Consider the following 26,504-nt stretch of genomic DNA (forward strand, 5'->3'; position numbering starts at 1 on the left):
CCCCCCCTCTTATAGGGCGGCACTGCCCGTTCCTCACTGATATAGGGGGGCACTGCACCCCATCACCCTCTGCTATGGGGGCAGCACAACCCAACCCTCCCTGCCATGGGGTCACTGCAGCCCAGCACGACCCCTCCCTGCTATAGGGGAACCCCACCCTCTCACCTCCTGCCAAGGACCAGGCGCTATGGAGGGCCCAGCCACAGGGGACAGACATGCTTAATCCAGTCCGGGTTTTACTTCATCCCGTACTCCAGCAAAAATCCAGTCCGGGTTTTACCTCATTCCGTACTCCAGAAAAACCCAGTCCGGGTTTTGCACTATTCCGTACTCCGGCAAAAATCCAGCCCTGGTTTTCCCCCACCCCCCTAAAACGGCCCTGGGACCCTCAGACAGAGGCACCGCAAGGTGTGAACCCCCCAAGGTGACACCAGAACAGTGTTTTATTTACTTATTTGTTTATTTATTGTAACAAACACAGAGGATCCAACAGGGGAACGGCCCATCCCGGCTCATTTCAGCTCCTTCACGGCCAGACCTGTGCAGGAGAGAGGACATGGATTAGGGGGGGCTCAGCCCTGGAAGGAAGAGGTGCTGGGAGCCCCCTGTCTCCACTGGGACCATCCATGAAAGTAGTGCCTGGAGCCCTCTGACTCCCTGGGAATGCCAAGTGCTGATGCAGGCAAGGGTGGTGGCACCAGTTCAGGGTGCTCCCCTCAATCCCAGCCCTGTCCCCCTCAGTTCTCCTGGGATACCTGGGGGCAGGGACTGCTTCAGCTTCTCGGCCTTCTCCTTGTCAGTGATGACCAGGGTGTAGAGGTACCGACTGCAGCGCACCTTGAACTTCACATTGTCCTTGTTCTTCTTGATCTTGACGGCTGTGGGAGGAGGGTAGAGACACCTCAGAGTCACCCCAACCCCTTCCCTGAGCAGAGCCCTCCGGGTAGGAATGGCAGGAAGAGCTCAGTGGTGCTCCCCCAGTGCTCAGCTCTCCCTTCCCGCCCACACCCAGAGTAACAAAACATTCCCGAGGGATCCCATGACAGCCCATCCAAACAAGACAGGAGAGGGAACACTCCCCAGGTGTTGTTAAAGACCAAGACAGGGCAGTGCAAGTGTTACAATTACTGTCACTTTGTGTTGGCAACAGAACTCTCCTAAGCATGAATCATCCTCTGTTGTGACAGAGCTCCCTGACAGCCCAGGGCTCTTCAGAGCAGGGGCTTATTTGGGAATGGCCCCAGGGAGCTGCACCTGGGGCTTGGCAGAACACCCTGGGGCAAGGAGCAGTGGGAATGGGTGGCTGGGAACACCCTGAGGGACCCTCTGGACCCCAAGCCCCTCTGTTCACAGGGGTGATCTCGGTCCACACGGAGCCAAAGCCACTTTGTGTCACCCACAGACCCCCAGCACTTGTCCCTCAGTGCTCCCGAGCCCAGGAGCTGCTCAGTGTCCACAGGCACCTGTGCTGGACCATCCCACCCTGTCCCCCAAGGACCCTCCACTAACACTTGGCATCCTTCCTCCGTGCTGTCAGCAGGAAGTCCTTGATCTCCTCAATCTTGCGAGGCTGGGAAGGCAAGGAGACTCATGGGATTATGGAATGGGGTGGTTGAAGGGTCCTGAAAGCCCACCCAGTGCCACCCACTGCCAGGGGCAGGGACACCTTCCACCAGGTCACTCCAACCTGGCCTTGGACACTCTGAGGGTGTGTTCCCAGCCCAAAGCTCATCCCCAACTCACGTTCTGGTTGCCCCGAGCCCCCAGGACCACCCTCGGACCCCCCGAGCCCCCCAGGATCCCCATTAACGCCCAGGACCCCCCTTATCCTGCACCACGCTCGTGACTGAAGAAGACAGAGACCCCTATCCTCTCTCCCCCCAGGGAAGGACACCCCTCCCCATCCCGATGTGCACCCTGTCTCGGGCCAGACAAGGACCTCCCAACCCTCGGGGGGATCCCCCCGTTCTGCACCGGGTCCAGAACTCGGCAAAACAGAGCCCCCCGCCGCCTTGCCCGGGCACAGACAGGCCAAGGACCCCCGGGGGGATCCCCCCGCCCCTCGCCGGGCCCACAGCACAGCCCGCACCCCCAGGAGCCCCCTGCCCGCCGCCCCCTCCTCACCATGGTCCCAGCGCGCCTTCAGTCGCTCCAACCTGCGGCACAACCGACCCAAAATGGCGTCAGCGCAGCCCCGCACCCACCGCCCCCGCCCTCCCCGCGCGCCACCGAGCCCACCCGCACCCCCTGCCCCCCTCCGCTGCCCCCCTGTCCCCGCGCCGTGCCCCCCGGCCCCGATGGCCGCGGATCCCCCGCCCCGCCCGCTCCGCCATCCCGCACCAGCCGCCGCCGCGCACAAGCAGGAAGTGACCGCCGCACTTCCGCATCCGGGCACTATATGGCCTACGGCGCGCGCGGGGGGACAAACTGCGCCCGATCGCGAGCGTGGAGGCGCTGGCGGCACCTGCGATGAGTTGGCGCGGGCTCAGCCTCGCCCAGTGAGGGCAAAGCGGGGTGTGAAGGGAATGATGGGCTCTTCCAGCCTCCCGGATCCACCCGTGCACTGCCGGAAGGTGGAGCAAGGTTGTCAGCGCGGGCTGGTTGCAGTTTCCCGAGCCTCAGTTTCCTGAGCCTCAGCCTCATCTCCCACTCGGGATGATCCACCTAAGATTCCATCTTGTTCCTGCGCCAGGGCCCCCCCCCAAAGATGCTGGGGCTCGATGATTCGAGTAGGGCTGTAATGGACCAGTCTCGCCACAAGAGAGAGCTTCAGCCCCACTCAAAGCCCAAACCCATCCCTAAACCCCAAACCCACCCCTAAACCCCAAACCCACCCCAAACCCACCCCAAAACCCCAGCAGGAATCCTTGGGGGTGGGTGGTGGGGGCGTGTGACCCCATCCTGTCCCTGCATCCCCATCCCCATCCTGCCAAGCCGTAAGTGGGACTGGACCAGTATTTGGGGGTGCTGGGATGAACCCAAAGGGGGGGCTGGGTCAGATCAGCAGTGTCTGCCCCCACCCCCCTGCATCCCAGTGCACTCCCCATACAGTGACATCCCCCCAGTTGCTCCCAGTACCACCCTAAGCCCAGTGACTGGGAGGAAACCCACAGCTCCCATCCCAGGGCTCCCACCCAGGGGAGGGTTTTGGAGTGGGACCCTTCTCCCTCTGTGCCAAACGAGCTTTTTAATTGTTTGATTTACTTCTCTCCTCTCTGATGGGCTGATCTACTCCGCTGCCTTTTAATTGCTCCCAGACTCGAGCCGTTTTTCGTGTTTTAAGGAAGGCTGAATGGGGTAATTAAACCCCTCGCAGAGTAAATCAGCAGCGCTGGGAGAAGACAGCCGAGAACGGAGCTTTTGGCATAATAATAAAACTAAACTGGCATGAAAAGCACCCGTTTTGGCACCAGAGCTGAATGTTGATGCCAGGCTGGGGAGAGGGGAGGCAGCAGCAGCCCCAAAATCACCTGATTTTCATCGTGGAGTCATGGAATGGTTTGGGTTGAAGGGACCTTAAAGATCATCCCATTCCACCCCCCTGCCACGGGCAGGGACACCTTCCACTATCCCAGGGTGCTCCAAGCCCTGTCCAACCTGGCCTTGGACACTTCCAGGGATGGGGCAGCCACAGCTTCTCTGGGTAAGCTGGGCCAGGGCCTCACCACTCTCTCAGCCAAGAATTCCTTCCTAATATCCCATCTAACCCTGCCTTCTGTCAGTGGGAAGCCATTTCCCCTTGTCCTGGCACTTCTCAGAGCAGCTGTGGCTGCCCCATCCCTGGAAGTGTTCAAGGCCAGGTTGGACAGGGCTTGGAGCAACCTGGCGTAGTGGAAGGTGTCCCTGCCCATGGCAGAGGATGGGATGGGATGAGCTTTAAGGTCCCTCCCAAGCCAAACCCTTCCATGATCCCATGATTCTGTGATCCCTTCTTCTGCATCATAAACCAAGATATTAAATAACACTGGTCCCAGTACGGCCCCCCGAGGGCCACCACTGGTCCCTGCTGCTCACAGCCATCCAACCAATTCCTGATCCATCTCCAGCACATCCATGGAATCCATCTCTCTCTCCCAAAACGCACCATGGCACCGCCATCAAAGCTGAGGGTGGGGTGTGAGGGTCAGGGGGTGACCGATCCCTCATCCCCTGAACCCCCCAAACAGCATCACTCCCTGGGAACAGAATCCCTTCTCCTTCCTTGATAACACTGAAGAGCCGAGCGGGTGCCTAAACCAACAGAAATAATTCATGAGAGTCATTAGCTGCTCGAAGTGGGGCTCTTTTCATGACCGACTTGAAATTAAAAAAAGAAATTAATAATAAAAAAAAAAAAATCACCACCAACCCACCAACCCCAAACCCCACCGCGCTCGGAATCCGCAGCTTTTCCAGCACATCAAATGCTTTTCCTGCCGCCTCCCACCGGCCCCGGCTCCGCCGACGGAGGAAATTCAATTAACGGCCTTAATTCACCCGCCGGCTGCTGGTTTTATATTGGAAAATCCTCCCCATTCCGCTCGGGAAGCGCCGTGACCGGATCGGGGGGTGTTGAACCCCGTGGTTTGGGGGGCTTGTGGCACCTTGGTGTGGGAACTGGGGACCAGGTCAGTGAGAAGCCTTCTTCCTCCTTCTCCTCCTCCTCCTTCTCTTCTTTTTCCTCCTCCTCCTCCAGCAGCTCCAAAGGCTCTGGGAGCTGGAAGTCCATGGAAAAGCCCTCCAAAACCATTGAGTCCACCCTGTGCCCCCTCCCCACCTTGTCCCCCAGCCCAGAGCACTGAGTGCCACGTCCAGGCATTCCTTGGACACCTCCAGGGACGGGGACTCCACCACCTCCCTGGGCAGCCCCTTCCAGTGCCTGACCACCCTTTCCATGGAGGAATTCCTCCCGAATTCCTCCCAATATGTGCACATGTGCACATGGAGCAGGGTGTCCCTGCACCAGTCCCAGCATGGTGGCACTGCTGTCACCACCTAGCCCCTGGTTTGCTCTTCCCGGGTCCCTCTGCACAGTGTTCATGCTGGAAGGCGTTGTGGGAGAGGTGGGAGCTGGCAGAGGGAACAGGAGACACGACAGGACACGTTCACCGGAGATTCCCTGTTCCAGCTGCAGCAGGATTTGATTTCTCCCCCAGTTTACTGGAATTTCTCCCGCCGGTGCAGAGGAGAAAGGTGGATTACCCAATCCAGCGCCGTGAGCCAGGAGCATTCATCGTTACCAGCGACAGGAATCTCTCCCCAATCCCTCCCTATTTCCTTCTTTCTCCCCTTTCACTCTCAATTTCTTCCTCCCTCAGATTCCCACGAATGGCCCTGGCAGCTCTGCCGGGAGCTGATCAATCCGCTCCTGGTGCAGCTCCCACGGCCTCATCCATCAGCCAGGCTCGTTCGGAGCATCCGGAGCTTCATGGGCAATTTGGGGCCCAAACCAGCCCGTTTGGAGCCTCGGTCATGTTTTCTCCGTCTCTTCCCCTTTTGTTCCGTGTTTGCGGAGGACAAAGGCAGGCACAGGCTGGGGGTGGGGGGGAACGGGCAGAGTAAATCCCGAGAAACAAAGCGCCTTTCCATTTTCATGGAAATGCCCTGCGAAGGAGGGAGCAAATTTGGGAGGGAGGGGACACGAGGCTGGGAGAAAAGCTGCGGGAGAGTTGAGTTCAGTCCCGGCATCGGTGTGGCCGGATCAGGGAAAAGGGGGATAAACGGGCTGGAAGTTTTCCCGCAGGCATCGGGCACCGTTTGAAGCTCTGAAATATAGATATATTTTTTAATTAGGGGTGGGTTGGGCTGGATCCTGCCTGGGCAGAGCATCCACATGGGAGCCAGGATCAGCATCCAGATGGGGAGTGGCTCCTGCTTTGCCTCCAGCTGTTTTGGGGGGCTGGGAGAGGCTGGAGCTGGAGGGTGACACCCCAGTGTTACCCACTGCTCTCCCCTCAAAGGGGATGTACCCTGCCTGGGGACACTGGGCAGCGTCCCCACGTGTCCCTTCTGTGACCCCCGATGTCCCCAAACCCACGGGAGGTCACCATTAGTGACCCAGGGGTGACACCAGCCCCACATACCCAGAGGCTGATGGGGGTGCAGGGAGACCCCCGCCCACGGGTGCTGCAAGAAGGGGGGGTGGGCAGACCCAGGGGTCCCAGACCAGGGTCCCGGTGGGTGCTGGTGGCCACAGGACACAGAGCAGGCAGGTGTGACACCGATAGGTGACACTAGTGGTGGCACTGCCGCGGCTAGGACAGAGCAGCTCCTGTCCCCCCTCTCCGCTCCAGCCGAATTTGGTGTCATCCTGCAGAGGAAGATTATGGTAATTTTCCTCCCCCCTCACGCATAATTTTCCGACCGGGCTGCAGCGGCGGCTGTGGGAGAGGCTGGGTGATGGGAATGTCATCTGCGATTCCATTATCTCCTCCTGCCTCCCTGCTTTCTTTTTCCTTGTGAAACCTTCATCAAAATCTGTCGATCTAATTAGGACAATTACAGCGCGGGGACAGCTGAAACCTGCCCAAAGCCTCCCCGGCGAGAGGGAGGACTGGGGTTTGGGAGGGGGTTGGGAGGGTTTAGGGATCTTTTTGGGATTATTTTGGTGCTGCAGGGGGATGGATGGGGTTGGAGGGTCCCAGCCCCACGTGATGCCCCAGGGCTCCTTCCTGGATCTGTTTTTGGGGTGCATGGCCCCAAGGGGATGGAAGTGGCCTCAGGTGTGTCCCCTTGGGCATGAAACCATGGATCCCCCTCATGGATCCTGCCAGGAGGATCCACGGAGGCTGCACGTGCTGGTGGCAGCTCCGTGTCCCACCTCGCTGGATGTCACGAGCTGGAGGGGTCTCAGCACCTCGCTGGGGGCAGCTGCCACCCCCGTGCCTGGCACACCTTGTCCCCCATCCCTGGGGGTCTCTGCCGTGCTGCTCAGCGATGGGGGGGCCCCGTGAGGCTGCAGCTCCCCGATCCTCATTGGTATTCCATCCCCGCGCCGTGGCAGCTGGCGGGATGGGAGCGGAGTGACAGCGGTGACAGGTAACGCCAGCCACGGGGCTGGCGACAGCCGGCGGCTTGGCAGCGGGGGCACAGCTCCGCCGGGGTCCTGATCCCTGTCCCCGCGCTGGGATACGCCTTGAGGGCACAGGGAGGTACCCCGGGGGCTGGATGCTCCGGGATCCAGAGCCCTGAGCTCTGCTGAGGGTGCAGCGATGCCCATCCTGGGGCGCCGAGGATGCTCCCTTGGGGACGGTGGTAACGATCCAGTGGGTTGGCCGCTTGGGTACAGCTCTTCCGGGGTCTAGATCCGTATCCCCACGCTGGGATATGCCATGGGAGGACAGGGAGAGTCCCCGAGGGATGCTCAGGCCCCGGAGCCCTGCAGCGGGTGCAGCGATGCCCGCCCCAGGGTGATGGGGGTGCTCGGAGCAGGGAATCGGGGTGCAGCTCCCCCTGCCCACCTCCCCTCCACCCCCAACAACACGGGGGACCCTGCACCCACCCGGGTGGGGGTGGAAGGAGGGGGGGCGTCGGGCAGAGCCGGCTGCACGGGCAATTAAGGGAAGTGCCAATTGTCAGCCGGTGATTAACGCTGCTCCAAAACCACATGAATATTAACGGCCGACACGGCCCAGGCTCCCGCGCCATGAATTCTGGATGAATCTTAAGATAAATCGTTTGGATAACTTAGCGGCAGCTGTACTCCCTCGCCACCCACTGCCTCCCAAAATCAGCTCGCGTCAGGCGACAGGAGCCGGGAGCTGCCGCCGGGAATCGGTGCTCGGAGCGCCGGGATCCGGGCAGAGGAGAGCGGGGTGCCCAGGGCTCCCCAGGGGTGAAGGCTCCTCGGCTCTGGCGTGTGCCCAGGAGCTGGTGACAAATCCTGTCACTCGCCACAGTTCTGCTGTCTTTGCTTCGCCCCGGGGGCTCCTTCCCGGAGGGGTGGCATTTGTCACCACCGGCTGCTACGGTCACAGCGTGTCTCCCGAAGCTCTCCCGACACCACATTCCCACTCGCAGGAGTACATCCCGCTCCTCCAACCCTGCCTTGGGCGTCCTCAGGCACAGGTGCAGAGATCCATCTTCCCGGCGGGTTCCTGCCGTTCCCGGCCCCGCTGGGATGCTCCCGTTGGCATTCAGCCGCCGTGCCGGCCGCGTGCTCCCGGCCCAAACTCCTCGGGGGCCGCGGCCCTGATTGCATCCTTGTGCTTCCATAAATCAGCCCTGGGAGCCTGGCGGCACGAGGTGGGAATGGCAATGTCACGGGCAGGGGATGAGCTTTGCTGTGTCACTGGGATGGGATGCAGGGACCAGTATCACTGTGTCACTGGGATGGGATGCAGACCACTGTGCTGGGAGCTTCCCTGGGAAGAGAAGAGCTTCTCCCCATCCAGCATCTGCACCCTGGGACACCATCGGGTCCCACAGCGCTCTGGGGTGATGATGGAGCTGGGACCCGCCCCGATGATCCGTCTCCAGGTCTGGGCAGCTCCAAGGGGTTTCCCTCGGGAAGGGCCTGATCTGTGCTGCCTCCTCCTCCTCCTCCTCCTCCTTCCCATCCATGGCATCCCAGCATGGCCCCTTGGTGACCTTCCATGGCAGTGTGCCCATGGAGAGCTGCAAACCTGCCCCCCAGCTGCCAAAACACCGTCAGAAAAATCAGGAAATCAGGTGCAAATGGCAAGAGGAGATTAACAGGATAGGAGCGATTGAATCAGGGGCCATTAACAGATTAAATCATTACACGGAATCACATCAGCGCACAAATAATATGAATAATAATCGTGGCTCAGGGGCATCAGATCCTGCTTCCAATTTATTTCAGCCAGGAGATGAGGGCTGGTGGCTGCCACCGCCCACATGGCCCGGGCACAGAGGTGGCAGTACCTGGCTCGGCTCCCTGTGGGACAGAGGACACATGGAGGAGCTCCGTGGCTGGGGACTGTGGCATCAGCTGAGATGTCCCCATGGGTCCACAGCCTTCACATCCCCAGGGAGATGTGCCATTGTGACCCTGTCCCTTTTTGGGGGACCCTTTTGGGGTCCAGGCTCATCCCACCGCCATCCTGCTCATCCCGACGAGGTCTTACAGCCTGCACGTCACTGTCACCCCTGCAGGAACCCCCTAAGGTTACACCCCTGAGCCACAGCCCCTCATCCAGCATTCCCTACTCCTTCCTGGTTGTATTTCCTTCCCTGTCCTGTCCTGTTTCCCTTCCAGAGGGGGGAAGCAGCCACGTCCCTGCTCTGCTGGCTCCTGCTCTGAAGGGCTGCGGGGCTGTGTGAGGCAACAAACACGTCAATAAAAGGCTGCAAACAAAGGGAAAATGTCTTTTCTCCCCAGCTTAATTTCATTCCCGTCACCAGCAATCCCAAGGAAATGGAAACAAAACCTGAGCATCCTGTGTATGGGCATGGGGAGGGGGTCGAGTCCTCCCTTGGCCACGGGAGGGTTAATTCCCGTCTCAGCACCATCACATCTATTCTGCTGGCAAATCCTTTCTTCCCTAAATTCCTGCTTGCCCAGGAAGGCAGGATGAAGTCTGAGCTGCTACGACAACACCTGGGAACAAGTATTATTATGTGGTGTGACAACGTTTGATGAATTCCTGTGTGCCTGGGGGAAGGGACTAAGTAGGTGAATGAAGTGAGAATATTCTCTGTGACAATCAATACCCTCGATTGAGCCGTCTCTGCAGATGTGACACTTGGATTTCACTTCCTTGGACTTACTAACTGGATTTATGTCCCCTTAAAGCGGAAACAGGGGAGAGTGAAGTGCTGGAAGTGGTTGGCACGGTGTGGGCACAGCATTGGGATGGGGGGATGGAACCGGGCTGGTGGATTTGGGATAATGGGTTGGGATGAAGGGTTGGGGTGATTGGTTGGGGTCATGGGTGATGGATTGGCATGACTGAACTGGGGTGATGGAGCTGGGGTGATGGATTAGGGGTGATGTATTGGGGTGATGGAGATTTGGGGGGCAGTGGCTTGGGGTGATGGAGCTGATGCAATGGTCCACGCAGGCAGGTCTTTTCCAGAGTGAGGGGATGCCTGGGCTGTGTTCTGGAATTGCAGCTGCTCAAAGGGGTGGGCTGAGTGCAGAGCAGGGGGACTCCCATGCCTGTGACCTGTGGGGACAGGGATCATCTGCCATCAGATCCTGCACCCATCCTGTGACTTCCACCCCTGTGGATCCCCCCAGCCACCATCCCAGGATCCTTGGCACCCAGTCCCTCAACCTCCACCCCACTGCCACTCCCAGCACCCTCATCCCCAGGTGCCACCACATCACCCGCCGCGACTCCGGGATTCCTGTCACATCCCGGAGCCCCAGAGCTGATGCCTCATCCCCAGCACGGCCATTTGTTTGTGCTGGTTTCAGCCAGACTAATGCTTTTAATGGCACATAATCATTTTTCAGGAGTCATTTGATGCTACTAATCATGGCTGTGATGCGCCACGCCGGGATGTGTAATGACACTCTGAACAGGAAAAATGGCACTCGGATCCTCCGTTCTTCCCGCTCTAATCTATATTTTACCACATCTTTCTACCTAATGATACTTATAACTGTTAATAAATGACTACTTAAGCACTTTTTTTTTTTTTTTGGCAGTGGGTGATGAAATAATTCTGGATTAAAATATCAAAATGGGAAAGGGAAGTGGTGGATCAAGTGTTTCCCCAGTCGCTGGCAGGGGTTCGTGTGCTGGGAAGTCCGGAGAATCTTTCCCTGCTCAGAACTTTGTAGCCTCTGGGTTAAAATAAGAACTGTTAAAAAAAAAAAAAGAAAAGGTAAAATAAACAATTTTTTAATGAAATTCATCTCTGCAGGAAGAGGATCCTCCTGGCCCGGTGCCCAACATCTTCAGGATGAATGATCGTGCTGTTCCTCACACTCCAACTCCTTTCATCGCAAAATTAAAGGGAATCTGGTAATTTATTTTTTTAAAATATGATTTTCTTAACAGGTTCCCTTTCCCTTCCCTTCCCTTCCCTTCCCTTCCCTTCCCTTCCCTTCCCTTCCCTTCCCTTCCCTTCTCTTCAGCAAAGCTCCTTTCCCTCTTCCTCCCCATTTTTCCTCCTTTCCCTCTTTTTTCTCCTTTTCCATTTTTTCTCCTTTTCCATTTTTTCTCCTTTTCCTCTTTTTTTCCTCTGTTTCCTCTTTATTCCCCTCCTTTTCCTCTTTTTCCCTTCCCCACCTCCTGGGAAGCAGCAAATCACTTTGATGGTGACAGGACTGAGGTCCTTTACATGGACACGGAGTCACCCTGTCCCCTCTATCCATCATCCTTAATTAATTAGAATGTAATTACTCATGGATTCCTCCTTCATTACTCACAGCTGCCCACGATCAGGATAAGGATTCCCCGGGATAAGGATTCCCCTTCCCTCTCCGTGATTTCCTGCCTGGAGCAGGGTGCCCAGGGGGTTCCAGGACAAAGCCCAGGCTTGGGATGTATCCATCTGGATCTCTGCTGGCACAGGTTGGATGGGGCTTGGAGCAACCTGGTCTAGTGGAAGGTGTCCCTGCCCCTGGAACGGGAGTGGAATGAGATGGGATTTAAGGTCCCTTCCAACCCAAACTGTTCCATGATTCCATGATCTGTCATCTCAATCCATCAGGGGGAGGGGACGCCCCGTGGGATCCCCTGGACCACGCTCCAACCAGGATCTCACTCCTGCCCCAGCCCTTCTCCCTCAGCTCCCACCCTGTCTCTGCCCTCAGAGCTCCATGGGAGGTTTTTTCCTTCTGTAAAGAAAAAGACCAACGTGTTCCTGCTCCTCTGTCCCAGTCACTGGTGCTTGAATTATCCCATCAATCACGGAGCAGTGCCGGAGGTGGCAGGAGCCAGGCAGTGATGAGGGGGAGGTGAGGAATCCCTGCTGGTGCAGGAGCAATGGATCCAGCCTCAGCATCCCACTGGGACAGGGCTGCTCTGGGAAAACCTTCCCAAAACCTCACAGGGGGCTGGGCATCCCAGCCTGGATCCATGCTGGCCTCAAGGCAGGACTCTGGAGCTGCATCCCTGAATCCCTGGCACTGCCAGATCTTCTCCCAAAACACAGGGCTGTCCCCCAGGATGGCCACCCCATAGGAAATGTAAATCTCACGTTGAACCACCTTGTTTTTCTCTCCTCTTTCTCCCTCTGAGGCGATTTGGCCCCACAAATGTTGTCACAGTTACCTGCACGTCCCATAACCCCCCCAAAAGCTCCAAAGTGCATCTGGATTGTCCCTGGATCTGGACACCGGCAGCTGGCACAGCCCTGCTGCCTCCTGGCTGCCAGCTAAGGAATATCCCAATGGATCAGGGGGGAACGGGGCTGTTTGGCCACGGCAGTGCCTGGCTGGGCTCTCGGCCATGGAGCGGCCTCACCATCTGCTCCCCGCTGGAAACATGTGGGGACAAAGCGAGTGTCACTTGTGCTAATTCTCCAAGACGGTGGCAACCGGTTTATTGTCCTTTGGAGAGCTGGCACGTGGCCCCGTGTCCCCCTTCCCATCCCAAAAAGTGGGTGCTGCTGCCCTGGAGCATCACTGAGTGCACCCACTCCTCCCCCTGCGCCCCACGGGGATGTGTCACCGTCCCCAGTGGCTGGAAGCAACGTGGCTTTGCTGGAAAACATTTTTCCTGTTGTTAAAAACATAGACCCAGAATATTTTCAGCTCTTTTGTGGTTTTTTTTGGTGTTGTTTTTTTTTTTTTTTGAAAACCTCTGTTTGTAGCAGGTTTCCCTTCTCTGGGAAGGTGGCAGGAGGGGCCCCCAAACCACCATGGGGATGGAGACAGGGACACACAGGACCCCATCAGTGACTGGAGATGGGGAGGTTGGAGGGTGACAGTGACTCCAGCCCTAATAAATCATGATGACACCATTACACGGGGCCACGTCACGTCTCAGCAGCTGCCTAATTAAAAACTGGAATAAAACAAGGCAAGAAAATAACTTAATTTGGGTGTCTTTGCCTTTCTCACACCGGGGCAGTTCTCCCCGTGGAGGAGGGTTCATTCCATCTTAATTAGGCTCCAGGTTTGGAACAGGGATGGGGACAAGCCACTGCTGTGGTGACCTCACAGCCTGGGGACACTGTGACCCCACAGAGGGGGCTGGTGGTCCCAGGCTTATTTTTCCCACTCCTTCTTCTTTTCTTTTTAATCACAGCTTCAAACAGAACCCAAAGTGGCTCTTTATAGCCCTGCCAGGACCCTGGTGTGTCACCAGCAGGTTTTTGGGGAGTGTGGCGCTCAAAGCTCTGGCTGAAAGGGTGGAGCTGGCACAGGGCCTGGGGACATTGTGGGACAGGGCTTGGGGACATTGTGGCACAGGGCTTGGGGTCATTGTGACACAGGGCTCAGGGACATCATGACACAGAACTTGGGGACATTGTGGCACAGGGCTCAGGGACATCATGACACAGAACCTGGGGACATTGTGGCACAGGGATGTCACAGCCCAGGGCTCAGGGACCTGGTGGCACAGGAAAGGCTTGGGCAAAGGCTCTCCCACTGTGGCTGGGGGCTGCTCTCCCCCTCCCATCCTGTGCCCCCCGTGTCCCACAGTTTGTCCCTCACCCCTGTGCCCTGTGGGACCATGGACTCCTGCCAGGTGGGGGTCCTGGGGACTGTCACCCCCCCAGAGCCAGTGGCTGAGGTGTCCTGTCCAGCCCCACACTGGGGAGGGATTGAATTAAAATGCAAATTCCTGCCTGGCTTTGCCGGTTCTCATCCAACTTGTTCTACAATTTTCCCAGTGATAGAAGAAAAATTTCCATAATGGGCCTCTGGGGGATGGCTGGAAAAGGAGCCCAAACATCCCTGATGAGCCCATTCTGCCACAATTATCTCCTCCTTTTCTTCTCCCAAGGAAAATTAAACCATCAATGGGATCAGGGAGCAGCAGCGGAGCCCCCGGTGCCACCCCCTGGATCTCCCTGTGTGCCCCCAGTGCATTTTCCTAATCACCCTGTGAAGTGGAGAGTAAAGACACCCAAACATCCTCAAAAGGAAACGTGGGATGTGTCTCGGGAGGAGCAGACAAGGGAGAGGGGAAGCGTCGGCCTCTCTGCGGTGAGGAGAACACAAACCCTTTGATGTGGCACTGTGGAAAGGGAATGAAAAGCTCCTGGTTTATTCCAGGGAGACAATCCAGCCCTGCCCTTGCGATCCCTGTTTTGTGACGAAAGCTTTGGGGCAGCTTTGGAGAGGAGAATTCCAGGGATGTGGGCACAGCCGCCCGCTGCCTCTGCCAATGGATGGGGCACTCCTGGCATGTCCCCAACTGTCCCTGCAGCTCCTGGCAGGACCCTGCAGCTCCCAGCATCTCATGGCTCATCCCACCATATCCCAGCATCTCCTGGCATGACACAGCATTTCTCATCTCCCAGCATTGGCTGGCATATCCCAGCATCTTGGCATATCCCAGCATCCTGGCATATCCCAGCATCTCCTGACATCTTCCAGCATCTCCTGGCACATCACAGCATATTCTGGCATAACCTGGTGTGTCCCAACATGTCCCATCATCTCCTGGCACATGCCAACATCTCCCATTATCTCCTCCTGGCTTCTCCCAGTATCTCCTGGCACATCCCAGTATCTTCCAGCATATCCCATCATGTTCCAGGGGTACCAGGACAATTCCCACCGCCCAGTCAGGCCCCAGGGCTCCCCCAGAGCTCCCTTTACAGTAGTTTAGTTTTGGGGTGCAGGGAATGAATGTGGTTCCTTTTGGGATGGCTGATGCCCCTGGCACTGGGAGCAATCCGAGTGTTCGGTGCCATCCTCAGTCCCACACGGCCACGGCTGCTGCTCCCAACCAGCAGCTCTGGAAAACCTCCAGGAATTGTCCTCAGACTTGGGTGATTTTCCACTGGTTTGGAGCAGAGCCACGAGCGTGAGATCTGAGGCGCTCGAACGCGCAATTTTCCGTGCAGATCATTCCCTAATTAAACCACATCCCGAGTGGCTCCGGGAGAACTGGGAGCACCAGGAAGGCAACAGCTCCCAGGAGTGTGGGATGTCCCCCGTCAGCCCCTCCTGCCCCATGCCAAGCCTGGAGCTGGTCCAGGCTCTGTGGTGGAAAACCAGGATCTGGCAGCCGTGACCATGCGAGGAGGAGTCAGGGATGAAGCAGAGCCAGCCCTGAGCCCTCCCCCAGCTGGAAAATCCCCTCTAGTTTCCATCTTTCCCATTAATACAGGGAACATCATTGGCTGCTCTGGGTGGGCAATGTGGAGCCACCCAGGAAATTAAACATCCACACAACATCATCTCCTCACCACGGGGTGATGTGCTGGAAAATGGCATATTCCCTTGGAAACTGGATGATGGGAAGGCAGCCAGGGATGGGCAGGATGCAGACTCAGGTTTTGTGGGTACCCTGATCCTCTCAGCCCTGCTCCTTCCCGGGAGGTGATGGTGTGGCTGCCAGCCCCAAGTGTCCCCATCCCTGTCCCCCGTCCCACATGTGGCCAACCTGAGCTCCTGAGTCCCCACAGGACTCTCCCTCTCCCACCCGCCCCTTCCCAGGGGCTGTGGTGTGACCCCAGCTGTGCAGGGACACAGCCCTGCTGGAAGTGCCAGCAGGCCACCCCGTCTCTCCGTGGTGATGTCCCCAGGAGGGCAGGGACAGGGGTCAGGTGAGGGACAGCACGTCCCTGGGCTGCACGGAGCATCATCCGCAGCCGCCGGCGCGGAGACGGGCACGGGGAGGAAGGGGCTGCACGGGAGGAGTATTTTTAGCTTTCTCATTAACTGAGTCCTTTCAAATTAGCCTTCTATTAACCTCAAAGCGGAATGAAAGCGCTGGAAAGCAAGCGTGGGATTTTTTTCCCCTTCCTTTTCAGGGCTTAAGGCTCCTGCGGAATATCAAGGTTTTCCTGATTAACGTCACATCAGCCTTGAAGCTCTAATGAAGGGAAGTTGTGTCATGGGGAACTTCTGGGGAGAGCTGGGCCGGTGTCAGCGGGGACGAGGCAGTGCCTGGTCCCTGTGGGACCCTGCAGGTGTTGGCCACCTCCACGTGGGCCTGGAGGTGCCTGAGGACAGTGAGACACATTAAATAATGGAAAACAAATGCAACGAGGGCTGGAAGCTGCCCAGGTGCTTCCCTGTTGGCACTGGCTCTCTCCATCCCCTCACTGGGATTTTCCCTGCAGCCCTGGGTTTTGGGGGTGTACGTGGCTGGGGCTGGACGCCCCTGTCTGGGCACAGCCAGGCAACCAGAAGAGATGGTTTTACACCCCTCTGGCTCCATTTTTGGTGTTCTCCAGGATGTTCCTGGGGGATAAGGGGTGGAGATGGGAGGAGGGAGATAGGAGAAGAGAGATGGAGGATGGATGGAGATGGAGCAGGAATGGAGATGGAAGGAGGATGGAGATGAAGAGATGGAGATGGAAGGGGGATGGAGATGTAGATAGGGTTGAAGGGAGGAAGGAGACAGAGGGATGGACACCACCATATGCAGCCTCTCCTGTTCCTCTGCTCCCTGCCATGTGTGGAGCTGCTCCGAGCCCAAGGGACCATCCCCTGTCCCAAGACCACCTATGGAGCCAGACCAGAGACCCATGGCACAGGGATGCTCCAGCTCCTCCCCAGCCCCATGGGATCCCCAAAATCCTCCCTGTCCCTGGCACTCTGGGACCCAACAGAGCCACCCCTGAACGGCGACAGGGCCGCCCGTGCAGCTCCCTGCACACACACCCAGGGCTGGTTTCCATTAAGTGGAAAGCAGAAATAACGGGAACATCAAAGGGAAATTGGAAAGACAGAAGGGAGAAAAAAAAAAAAAACAACACGGGGGAAACGGAGGAGAAGAAAGGGAAGAAGCTGCTCCGCGCCGGCGCCCGTCCTGCAAATTGGAAGAGCTGCTCGGAGGTGTCCACAGGCGACCTGCCAAATCAATTGATTTCATCTGTGGGCAGAGAGGCCTTTTTTTATTTCACACCAATTTTCACGGGCAGTGTCGGATAAAAATGGCAGAGACATCGGGAAGGGAGAGCGGGGAGGGAAGGGGGGGCCGTCTGGTGACAAAAAAAGATTGAAGGAGGGAAAAGCCGCTGCCAGGATGTGCCTGGGGATGGTCCCCCGCTGTCCCCTGCTGCCCAGCACGTCTCCAGTCCTCCACCACACCCCCTGGGGACCCAGCACTGGGCATTCACATCCCCCTCCCCACCCGGGACACAGGGATGAGGGCAAATCCCCAAATCCCGGCGGTTTTCCCGAGGTGCGGCGGGAGCCGTCCCTGCTCCGCTCTCTCCTGCACGCAGCCAGAGACTCAGGCAGAGAAAAATACCCGCTGACATCAAGGTTATGTAGTCCTGGGCTGACAAGATGGATTATCTCCCGCAATCCATCATTTCCCTGGCTCCTATTGCAGTTTTCCTTTTGCTCTTTTTCTTCTCCCCCCTTTCTTTTTTTTTTTTCTTTTTTTACGAGCAGAAAACGTTTTTAGCAACCTCAATAGCCACTGCGAGCGGCTGGAGGCAGGAATGGGAATCCATCATTTATTGGGCTGGGTCGAATAATAAGTAAGCTCAGACTTAAATCCCACGACCTTGAGAATTAAATAATAACAATAATAACCCTAATGAAACCCCACGTAACTTCCCACTCACAGCAGCCCCTCTCCTGCCTTGGCAGGTGGAAAAGGGTTGGGTTTTTTTTTTCCCAGTAATGAGGACTGTGAGAGCTCCCATGGAAACGCTGTGGATGAAGGGCTGGGATGGGGGTTTGTCCTCCCTCCCTCTCCCTGGCCCCCCCGGCGGCTCGGTGGCACTGCAGCAGGGATGCTCCGGGCTGTGGGGATGGAGGGGTGAGACATTTCCCTCGGGAAGTGTTTCATTTTGGCACCTCCCAAAGAATATTTCCTGACTCCTTGTCACACGCTGGCATTCTGCTTTGAAAACCAAAATCTCCAACCTGTGACAAAACCCCAGTGACTGGGAGTCACAACATTCTCCCTGCCTTGATACCCTTCGCTCCTGATGCTGCTGTACTCCCCAGATTCCCCTTTTCCTCCCCTCTCCCCATGGATTCAGATTCCAAAATGATGCTGGACTGGGACAGATCTCCAACAGTTGAACTTGCTGATCCTCATGGATACCTTCCCACTGGAGCTGTTCCACAATGCCATTTGCAATCTCATGGCACACTCAGGGCACGGCGAGGCCGGAGTCAGCCCAACAGTGCAGAAAACAGGGAGGAAAGTCAATTTATCACTTAAATATGGGAGTAATTCTGTTAGTGTGACTCTGTGCCAGCAGCTCTGATGGAGCACAGGAGTGGCAGGGATTGGTGGCACTGGGCATCCCCAGTGTGGCAGGGCTGGCACATCCCCCCAGACCATGCTGGTGCCACACAGGGGGAGCAGATGGAAAGGTGAGGGCAATTCTCATCTCTTCCACGCTGCCCAGACCCCAGCCCAGTGTGGGAACCCTCTGGAGGGGCTGGAATTGGGACAGGAGTATGAATGTCACAGGGGTGGCATGGTGACAGTGGCTAACAGGGACTGTGCCCTGGAGAGACACAGATGAGCTTCAGGGAACTTTTGCAGAGGAAAATGTAAATTTTGAGAATGCAGGAGTTTTCCTTTTGCCTGGTAGCAACACCAGCAGTTATCAGTGATGGGGCACAGCCCCTGCCAGGGGGTTTATTCCATCTAGTGGGAAGAAGGTCTCCAGGGGCTGAATCCTGAGGGAGTTCAGGCTGTCACATCAGCCCCATGTCCCCCCAGGGCTGGCTGGGGACCCTCAGCTGCTACCAGGGATGGCTGGACCTGCCTCTGGTCCCTGCAGCTCCTCTCATCACCGAAGCCATTAAAACTCTAACAAATGTGCTAAATTAAATAGTGCTTTTGCACATATTAAACCAGGCTCTGCACAGCCGGAGCCCTGTGATGGATGTGCCTGGGCTGCAGCCTCGGAGGCCTTGGGGGCTGTGAGGAGGATGTACACCCCCCCTTTGGGGCCGAGTACCCCCAGTTTGGGGCTCAGCATCCCCTCCTGATGGGATGCTCAGAGAGGGGTGCAGCACCCTGAACTGGTGCCCCAGGAGAGTCCCTGAGGTGTTCCCCCAGATCCAGGGGCTCTGCTCCCCAGTGCAGAGCACTGGGGGCTTTTGGCAGGTGGGAAGCAGAGTGCTTTGCTGTGGGTTTTGGGGTGCCAGGGTGTTCGCCCACCCCAAGGCAGCTGTTCCCAGCCGGTCCCTGCAGGGCCCAGGGCTCTGTCCATCCCCGGAGCCAGTGCAGCCCCCGGGGTGCCCAGTGGAGCTGTGAGAGCTCCCCATTAATAATTCACAGCTTCTAAGTGTTGTCATTCGGTCGGGGGGTTGCAATTACCACCGGGCCCGGGGCTGGAGGCATCACCTCGCTCAGCTGAGCCAGCAGAGCCCCGGAGTCACCCCGGCTCAAGGAGCGGGGCCGGGAGCACAGGAGCCCTCCTCTGCAGGGACCTGGGCTTAATTAATCTTCTGTCGAGCAGAGAAGTGGGAACGGTCCCGGAGGAAGCCGGGGAGATGATTGTGCTGGAGTGAGACAAAAGAGAACAGTTAGACTGTGACAGCTGATATTAAAATGACTACAACTCACTTCACCCCCTAGTCAATGCATTATATTCCTTATAAATAATGGGATACTCCAGGTTAACTGTCTGTTGCTGCATTCCAATTGTTGATATTTAATTAGCTCTAAAATTAAAGTGTTCTTTTATTGCCCTGTCGTTAGAACTGCCTTATTTCTAATTGATTGATATTAAAGTGCCTCCTCTCCATCCTGGCTCCTGGGGGCGTGGGGCCGGGGTGGGTTTGGTGACAACGTGTGACACCAGGAGCTGTGACAGGAGCAGAGCCCCGGGAGGCATCCACAGGGCATGGGGCTCTGTGCTGGTCCTGGTCCCCAGGAAGGGTGTGGGGATGCTGTTTCCCCAGTCCCTTCCCAACTACACCTGCAGGGGTCTGGAGACAATTCCCAGTGTTGGATCCTTGGCAGGGGTCACCCCACATCGATGAGCATCCCTTTCCCCTGGCTGTTGGTATAAATGCATCCTGAGGGCAGGCAGCAGGCTCAGGATCCTCCACACCCCACTTTCATTTCCTTCACTGAAAATCACCCCAGAAAGTTAATCCTGGAGTGATCCAAGGAGGAATGAGGCATCGGAGCTGGAGCCTGTGCTGCCGGGCACAGCAGAGCCCACGTGCCAGAGCAGGAGCTGCTTCCTACATCTCGACAATGGGAGGAATTATGACCCCTCCGATTATCCTGGGATGAAATTTCAGAGCCCGAGGTGGGCTGGTACAAAAACCCACTAGCTTGCTCCGAGCTTAAACAGCTCTTTAAAACCCTGATGCATAATTTAACTGGAGCAATTTAAAGCAGGGATGTGGGAAACCCTCATCCCCACGCTGCGGGGGGATGTTTGCTGCTCCCCAGCATCCCAAGTCTCCCTCTGGAGCAGGGACCTCCCTGTTGCTCCAGCACATCCATCGTGGCAGTGGGAGGTGAGGATTTTGGCAGGGCCGTGCTCCAAACCAAAGGAAAAACCAGCGGAATGTCGACTGCGGGTGCCGCCGGTCCCGCTCCCGCCTCATCCCGGCACAGGGACGGCGGGATGCGGAATTTCGCGGTGCCTCTTTCATGTCAGAGCATCACCAAAGCGCTGGGGAGAGTTAATAATAGAATAGCAGCGGATTAAACAATGAATAATGGAGGAGGGTAATAGAAAGAATAAATAATATATTTACAGACTTGCAGTCCCGCTCCCCCGGATGGGGCTGCCAGGTCCCCGTGGCACAGCCGGTGGCAGGTTGTGGTTCGCTGCATTTTGGGAAGGTCAAACTTTGCCAGAGGGTGCCAGTCCTCGTGCTGGACGGCACAGGGGTATAATTGGGCAGCATCTCCCGAAGTGATGCTCCTGAACGGGGCTTGCAGACAGAAATCCTCTTGCTGAGCTGTCTTTTCATGCTCCCTGGCTCCTGAAGAACTCGATCTTGCTTGACTGTAATCCCCAAACGCTTTAACGGGGGTTTGTTTTCAAAGCAATAGGAGGAACGACAAGGATGGCTGCTCCTCACCCTGGGGGGCTGGCACGGGCTCGGTGCAGGGGAGCAGCAGGGTGGTACGGGGGTCTCCTCACCCACTGTGTGCCTGGCAGCGGGCTGGTGGCAGCGTGGGGCAGGTGGGAGGGTGGTGATAACAAGGACCTCTCCCCGGCACGCTCCGCTCGCTCCCCATCTGCTCCCGAGCACCAGCTGCCGTGGGACAGGCTGGGGCTGGGCTGGTGTGTGGCCTCAGCCCTGGTGTGGGGGCACCAAACGAGCATCCCGGGCTGTGCTGGGGGGGCTGGCGCTGCTGGGGTCCCCCCCGAGCGTCCCGGGGTGCGGGGTCACGGTCCAGCGCAGGTGGCAGGCGGCAGAGGGGACAGTGGTGATGGATGGCGCTCGGCTGGTGGCAGCGCCGGTGACACCGACGGCTCCGGCTGATTTATCGCTCGCCGCGGTGGGTCTGGAGGTTGAGAGGCTGGATGGGAGCCAGAGGGAGGGAGAGATTTCCCGGGTGTGAGTGTTCGGGAGCGGGAACCACATACGCGCTTCGCTGGGCACCCCAAAATATCTGGGTGTGTCTCAGGGAGGGGTCCCTGGGGCCCAGGGCTGAAACGGTTCTGAGTCCTTGGGGTCTGGCAAAGGGCTTTGCACCCCCCAGGTATCGCCTTGGTCCCCCTGGGGTGGGCTCTGCCTGCCCTGAGCAGACCCCTGTCCGTGCTTCCCCACGTGTCCTTCCCTTGCACGGCACCAGGGCTGCTCCGTGTCATTAATTCACCTGTCACAGGGCGACTTGGAGGCGAGATAATATTGATGTAGCCATTAGAGCGCGGGGAGAACAAGGAGCAGTGCCCGTGACACCCGGGCTGGGATCATCCCCGCCTCTCCTCTGGGTGCCACGGGTACGTGCTCCCCTCTGTCACCCCCCAGGACCAGTGTCCCCATCTTCCACCCCCACCTCGCCTCTTACACTGGGTCCTGGTACCTGGGAGAGCAGGGAAAAACACTGGGAGCCCTTAAAATAACACCCAACTGTTTAAGGATGTGAGATCCATACTAAATCTCAGGGAAAAGGAGCAATTATCCTGTCAGAGAAGGTGATATAATTTTGGAGAGCTGGTTCTGCAGCTGTAATTTTTTCCCAACCGTTTCTCCCCCGGAGGGATTTAGTGGCCAATTATCCGTCAGGGAGAGGGAAGGTGCTCGCTGCCAGCTCCGGGTGCCGTGTGTTGTTTGCCATGTGCCATGTGCCGTCCCCCCGTGTGTGCCATGTCCCATGTGCCATGTCCCAAGTGTTGTTTGCCATATGCCGTGTCCCACGTCCTGTGTGCCATGTGCTGTCCTGGAGAGGCAGCCCAGTGCCGGGATGCAGGGTGATGGCACTGGTGTGGGGGCTGGCACTCTTTTGGGGGTTGGTGCTGGTGTGGGTAATGATGTGGATACTGGTGTTGGTGTGGGGGCTGGTGCTGGTGAGGTTGCTGTCTCTGGCACAGATACTGACAGTGGTTTGCTCATGACACTGGTGCGGGTGCTGGCACTGGTTTGGGTGCTGGTACCGGTGTGAATGTTGGCACTGGCACTGCTGCTGGCTCTGGTTGGGTGCTGGCACTGGTTTGGGTGCTGGCACTGGTCCTGGCTCTGGTTTGAGCACTGGTGCAGGTGCTGGCACCGGCACTGGCGAGCGCTGCCAAGGGCCGGGATGAGCAGAGTGAACCCTCCCACCCGTGGGGCTGCTGGGGAACATAATTAAGTGCGAACTTGTCATTTTTTAAATGAAGTGCCGGAGTTGGAGTTTATAATTGCTAATGAGTGCGAATAATAATTAGCTGGGCTTTAATGAGGGCGATGATCACTGGGAGGGAGAGCGTGAGCGGCCCCGCTTTGGCCTCATTTCCCTGCCGTGGTTCTGTGGTGTGTCCAGCTCAACCACCCCGCCCCCAGTGGTGCCATTGGCCCTGTCACCTCTGGCCATCCCTTGGAGTAGGGCCATGATGCCACGATGCCAAGCTGAGGGTCAGAATTCCTGCCCAGGCACTGCTGTGGGAATCCTTGGATGCTGGGGATGCCTCTGCAGAGTCACCTCTTGCATCACTCAGGAGCATGGTGGCCCAGGGATTCCAGGGCAAGCCTCTGCACTCTGGTGTGTCCCTACAGCCCTGGCACACGTCCCCAGACCCCAGTGGAGGGTTCCATGGGTAGATGCCACCACTGTGACACGTGTGGCTCTTAGGACAGCTGGGTGGGACCAGGGCAACCCACCCTCCTGAGGGCCACCTGGGCTGAGGTCTGTGAGCCCCTGGGTGCAAGGGGGACATGGACCACCCAACCTGTCCCCTGCCTGGGGACACCTGGGTGCTGTGTGACCTCAAACGCCTGCCCTGGTGTGGGTGCAGATGCTCCTGGGTGCTGGTGCACCAAGCTCATTCCGTTTGGAAGGAGCATGTCCTGTACAGGAGCAGAGGGCAAAAATCATCCAACTAATTCAGTAAGTGCAGGTGATTATCTTTAATTAGAGAAAGAGAGAGGTGTGAACTGGGGGGGGGGGAAGCTTCCAGGCTCAAGGAGATGCTGAGTTGGTTATCCTGGTTGTGGAGCCTGGGACTGCGGAGCCTCCGGCCGCCTTGGCTCCCACTGAGCACCTGATCCTCACTCTGGAAAACATCTCTAATTGCAGCAGAAACCTTGAGAGCTGCCAGTGATTGCATCCAAGGGTTCATAAGGCAGGAAGCAAATTCGGGGGAGAGCTGCGATATTGCTTCAAAGAAAACTGAAAAAAAAAAAAAAAAAAAGAGAAAAAGAGCAGAGATGGGAAAAGGTAAAGTCAGCCCGGCAGCTCCACACTCCCTGTTTTTTGTGGAGATAAATAATTGAGCCATGCTGGGGGACCTTCAGCTTTCTGAAAGCACACCCCAGCATGGAGCTACATGGTGCCAACGGCATTGCTTCCCCCGGATCCTGATGGATCTCCAGGCAAAGAGGCCGGGATGTGCCCTGGGATGAGTTTGCTGCTGGTGATGCAGCACATACCTGTTCCCTGGCTGGTTCTGGCAATGCCGGGGTGCTGGGGTCCCCAGAGCCACTGCTCAGCCCCACCCACTGCCACCCCATCCCAGCAAATGGTGTCACCACGCCATGGATGTCACCCCCTGATCCATCTGAAGGAGCAGGAGGCGCGGGAGGAACCCGCCCTGCTCCAGACAGGCCCATTAACCCAGCGCACACTGTTATTTCTCTAAGGTGTAATTAAATTTAATTGTCAATTACGCGGTGACAATGTGGAATCGGCACAACCCCCGCCCGCCCCCCGCTCCCCCCGGGAACTGCCAGCGGGTCCAGCAGCAGGACCCCCCCCGTGTCCCCAATCCCTGATCCCCCAAGAACCGGGAGGCTGCGGCTCTTCACGCTGCTCTGCTTCCTGCTTCCTCACAAGAGCTGAAATCTGACCTTTTTTAATATACAGGGCTGCGATTCCGGAGCCGGGAGCTGCTCCGGGAGGGAAAGGTGGGAGAGTGAGATGGAAGGGGGGGAAGAAGCACTGGAGGTTCCCAGCGGGGTCGGGTGGGCGGCACTGTGGTCCCCAACAAGGGCTGGGGTGAGCCCGCGGCAGGGATGCTCCGGGAGCATCGCTGGGATGCAGGAGCCTGTCCCGTTGTCAGTGGGATGAAGGGCGGGAGGCAGAGATGGAAAACTGCCCGCCTGGAAATCAATGGAAGTGTCACGCGCTGGGAGCGGGGCTGGGCAGGGCGAGCGTGCCTGGAAATCGCTGCCGTGCGCGGCGCCGCCGCGGCCCCGATAATTGCGCTTTTCTTCTCTCCCTTTCTTTCCCTTTCTCCCGCTGCGCTGCAATAATTGGGAGCTGTCGCCCGGCTCATCCGCTCGGCTCCGGGCGGCAGCGCTGCAATTAGCCAGCGGCTCTGTAATGAGGCCTTTCACGGCCGCGCGCTCGGGGCTCGCTGCAGTGCCTCAGCCCCGCCCCTGTTCCCGTTCCATCCCTGTTCCCAGACCCACCCCAGTCTTGTCCCCATCACCATCCCATCCCCACCTCATCCCATGCACAACCCATTCCCATCCCTGCCTCATCCCATTTGCATCCCATTCCATTCCCAACCCGTTCCCATCCATGTCCCATCACCTGCCCCATGCCTATCTCCACCCTATTCTTGTTCCCATCCTCATCCCTATCCCATCCCCTTCCACATCCCATCCCATTCCCATCCCAATCCCATCCCATTTCCATCCCATTCCCATCTCCATCCCTATCCTCATCCCCATCCTCCCCCCATCCCCATTCCATCCTATCCCATCCCCATTCCCATCCCATCCCCATCCCAGGACATGGTGCACCACCTGGATTGGCTCCCAGCACCAGGCCATGCCCTGCACTGTTGAGGCCATGGGTGCCATGACCTACTTTCCTGAGCAAAACCCTCTCCACCAGCATTCCAGAGTCAGCTCCTGCCTGGGAGCGGGACTGTCAGGCCGTGGCTCCCAGGGAGCTTCCTAACAAATGCTCACAATAACATAATTATGGGAGAAATAATAAATGTGTCAGTCCTGCAGGCAGGAATTTCCCGGGAGCGGGGAGCTGTGCCGTTGTGGCCGCAGGTGCTCACCCTGCGTGGAATTAACTGGGAAAAACCCTCCCCAGCCCCCAGCCTGTGCATTATTGATGAACCTCCTGGGGCACGGGTGACCTACGGGCTCTCCTGCCTCTCTTTTTCTTTGGATTTCTTCCTTGGAGCTGCCATGGATTGGTGGGATGGGAAGGGAATGGGAAGGCACGGGTTGTGATGTGACGTGATGTGGTGGGATGGGTTGGAATAGGCTGGGGTGGGATGGTGTTTAGGACATGGCACTCTCCCTCCCCTCCATCCCACAGGGCACCAGCCCCAGGTCACATCACAGCCCCACAGCCCTGGTGAGCTCTGGCACAGGTGGGCACCAACTCTGTCCCTCCTTCCAGCAGCTCGAGGGTCCCACTGCCGGGAAGAGCAGTTGGACACCGCTTTATAAATTATCACCTCCCGTTCTAGATGGAGTTTAACCTCCCCAGCTTCTGCCCAGGGATTTATTACCAGTCCAGTTTCCTGCAGCAATAACTCACTGGGTTCCCTTCCAGAGGGAACTCCTGCCTGCAGACAGGTCTGGGGGCTGAGAACCCCTGCCTGCATCCCTGATGGGACCGGGACAGGGGTGGGCACAGGAACGGGGGTGGCTTCGTCCATGAAACCCCCACCTCTGAGGCCCTTGGCTCGGCTGCGCTCCCACACAGACCCAACAGCCGAGGGATTTTCACTCCCCAAAGGATTTTCTTAATTAGGAGACTTCACAACCTGCTATCACACCCACTCAGCTCCGCTCTTCAAAGGCTCTGCCCACCCCCCGCTGCAGCACCCGTGGTGGCACTGGCACCATGGTAAGGAGGGGATGTGGACCCTTTGCCCAGCCCCTGTGTGGGGATCCAACCCCCTGGGGCTGAGCTGGG

At 57.7% G+C, this 26,504-nt stretch overlaps 1 protein-coding gene across 1 annotated transcript; it reads right to left on the minus strand.

The window, feature by feature from the left end:
- Positions 1-437: 437 nt before the first annotated feature.
- On the minus strand, positions 438-2,404 carry RPL38 (ribosomal protein L38). Its single transcript, XM_027654505.1, has 5 exons — positions 2,341-2,404; positions 2,125-2,156; positions 1,510-1,570; positions 756-878; positions 438-538 (listed from the first exon to the last, which is right to left on the minus strand). Exons 2-5 carry the CDS (start codon positions 2,125-2,127, stop codon positions 513-515), a joined length of 213 nt encoding a protein of 70 aa, XP_027510306.1. The 5' UTR covers positions 2,128-2,156; positions 2,341-2,404; the 3' UTR covers positions 438-512.
- Positions 2,405-26,504: the final 24,100 nt, after the last annotated feature.

Source organism: Corapipo altera, unplaced genomic scaffold (assembly GCF_003945725.1).
Source record: "Corapipo altera isolate COAL_440 unplaced genomic scaffold, ASM394572v1 343, whole genome shotgun sequence".
Classification (NCBI taxonomy): domain Eukaryota; kingdom Metazoa; phylum Chordata; class Aves; order Passeriformes; family Pipridae; genus Corapipo; species Corapipo altera.

What these genes read in the sequence shown, in the direction of transcription:
- RPL38 (XM_027654505.1), bottom strand. An exon ending in ACGGAGGAAGGATGCCAAGT is followed by an intron (nt 879 to 1,509) that starts GTTAGTGGAGGG and finishes CTCCTCCCACAG; the next exon opens with CCGTCAAGATCAAGAAGAAC. An exon ending in GAAGCAGTCCCTGCCCCCAG is followed by an intron (nt 539 to 755) that starts GTATCCCAGGAG and finishes TCTCCTGCACAG; the next exon opens with GTCTGGCCGTGAAGGAGCTG.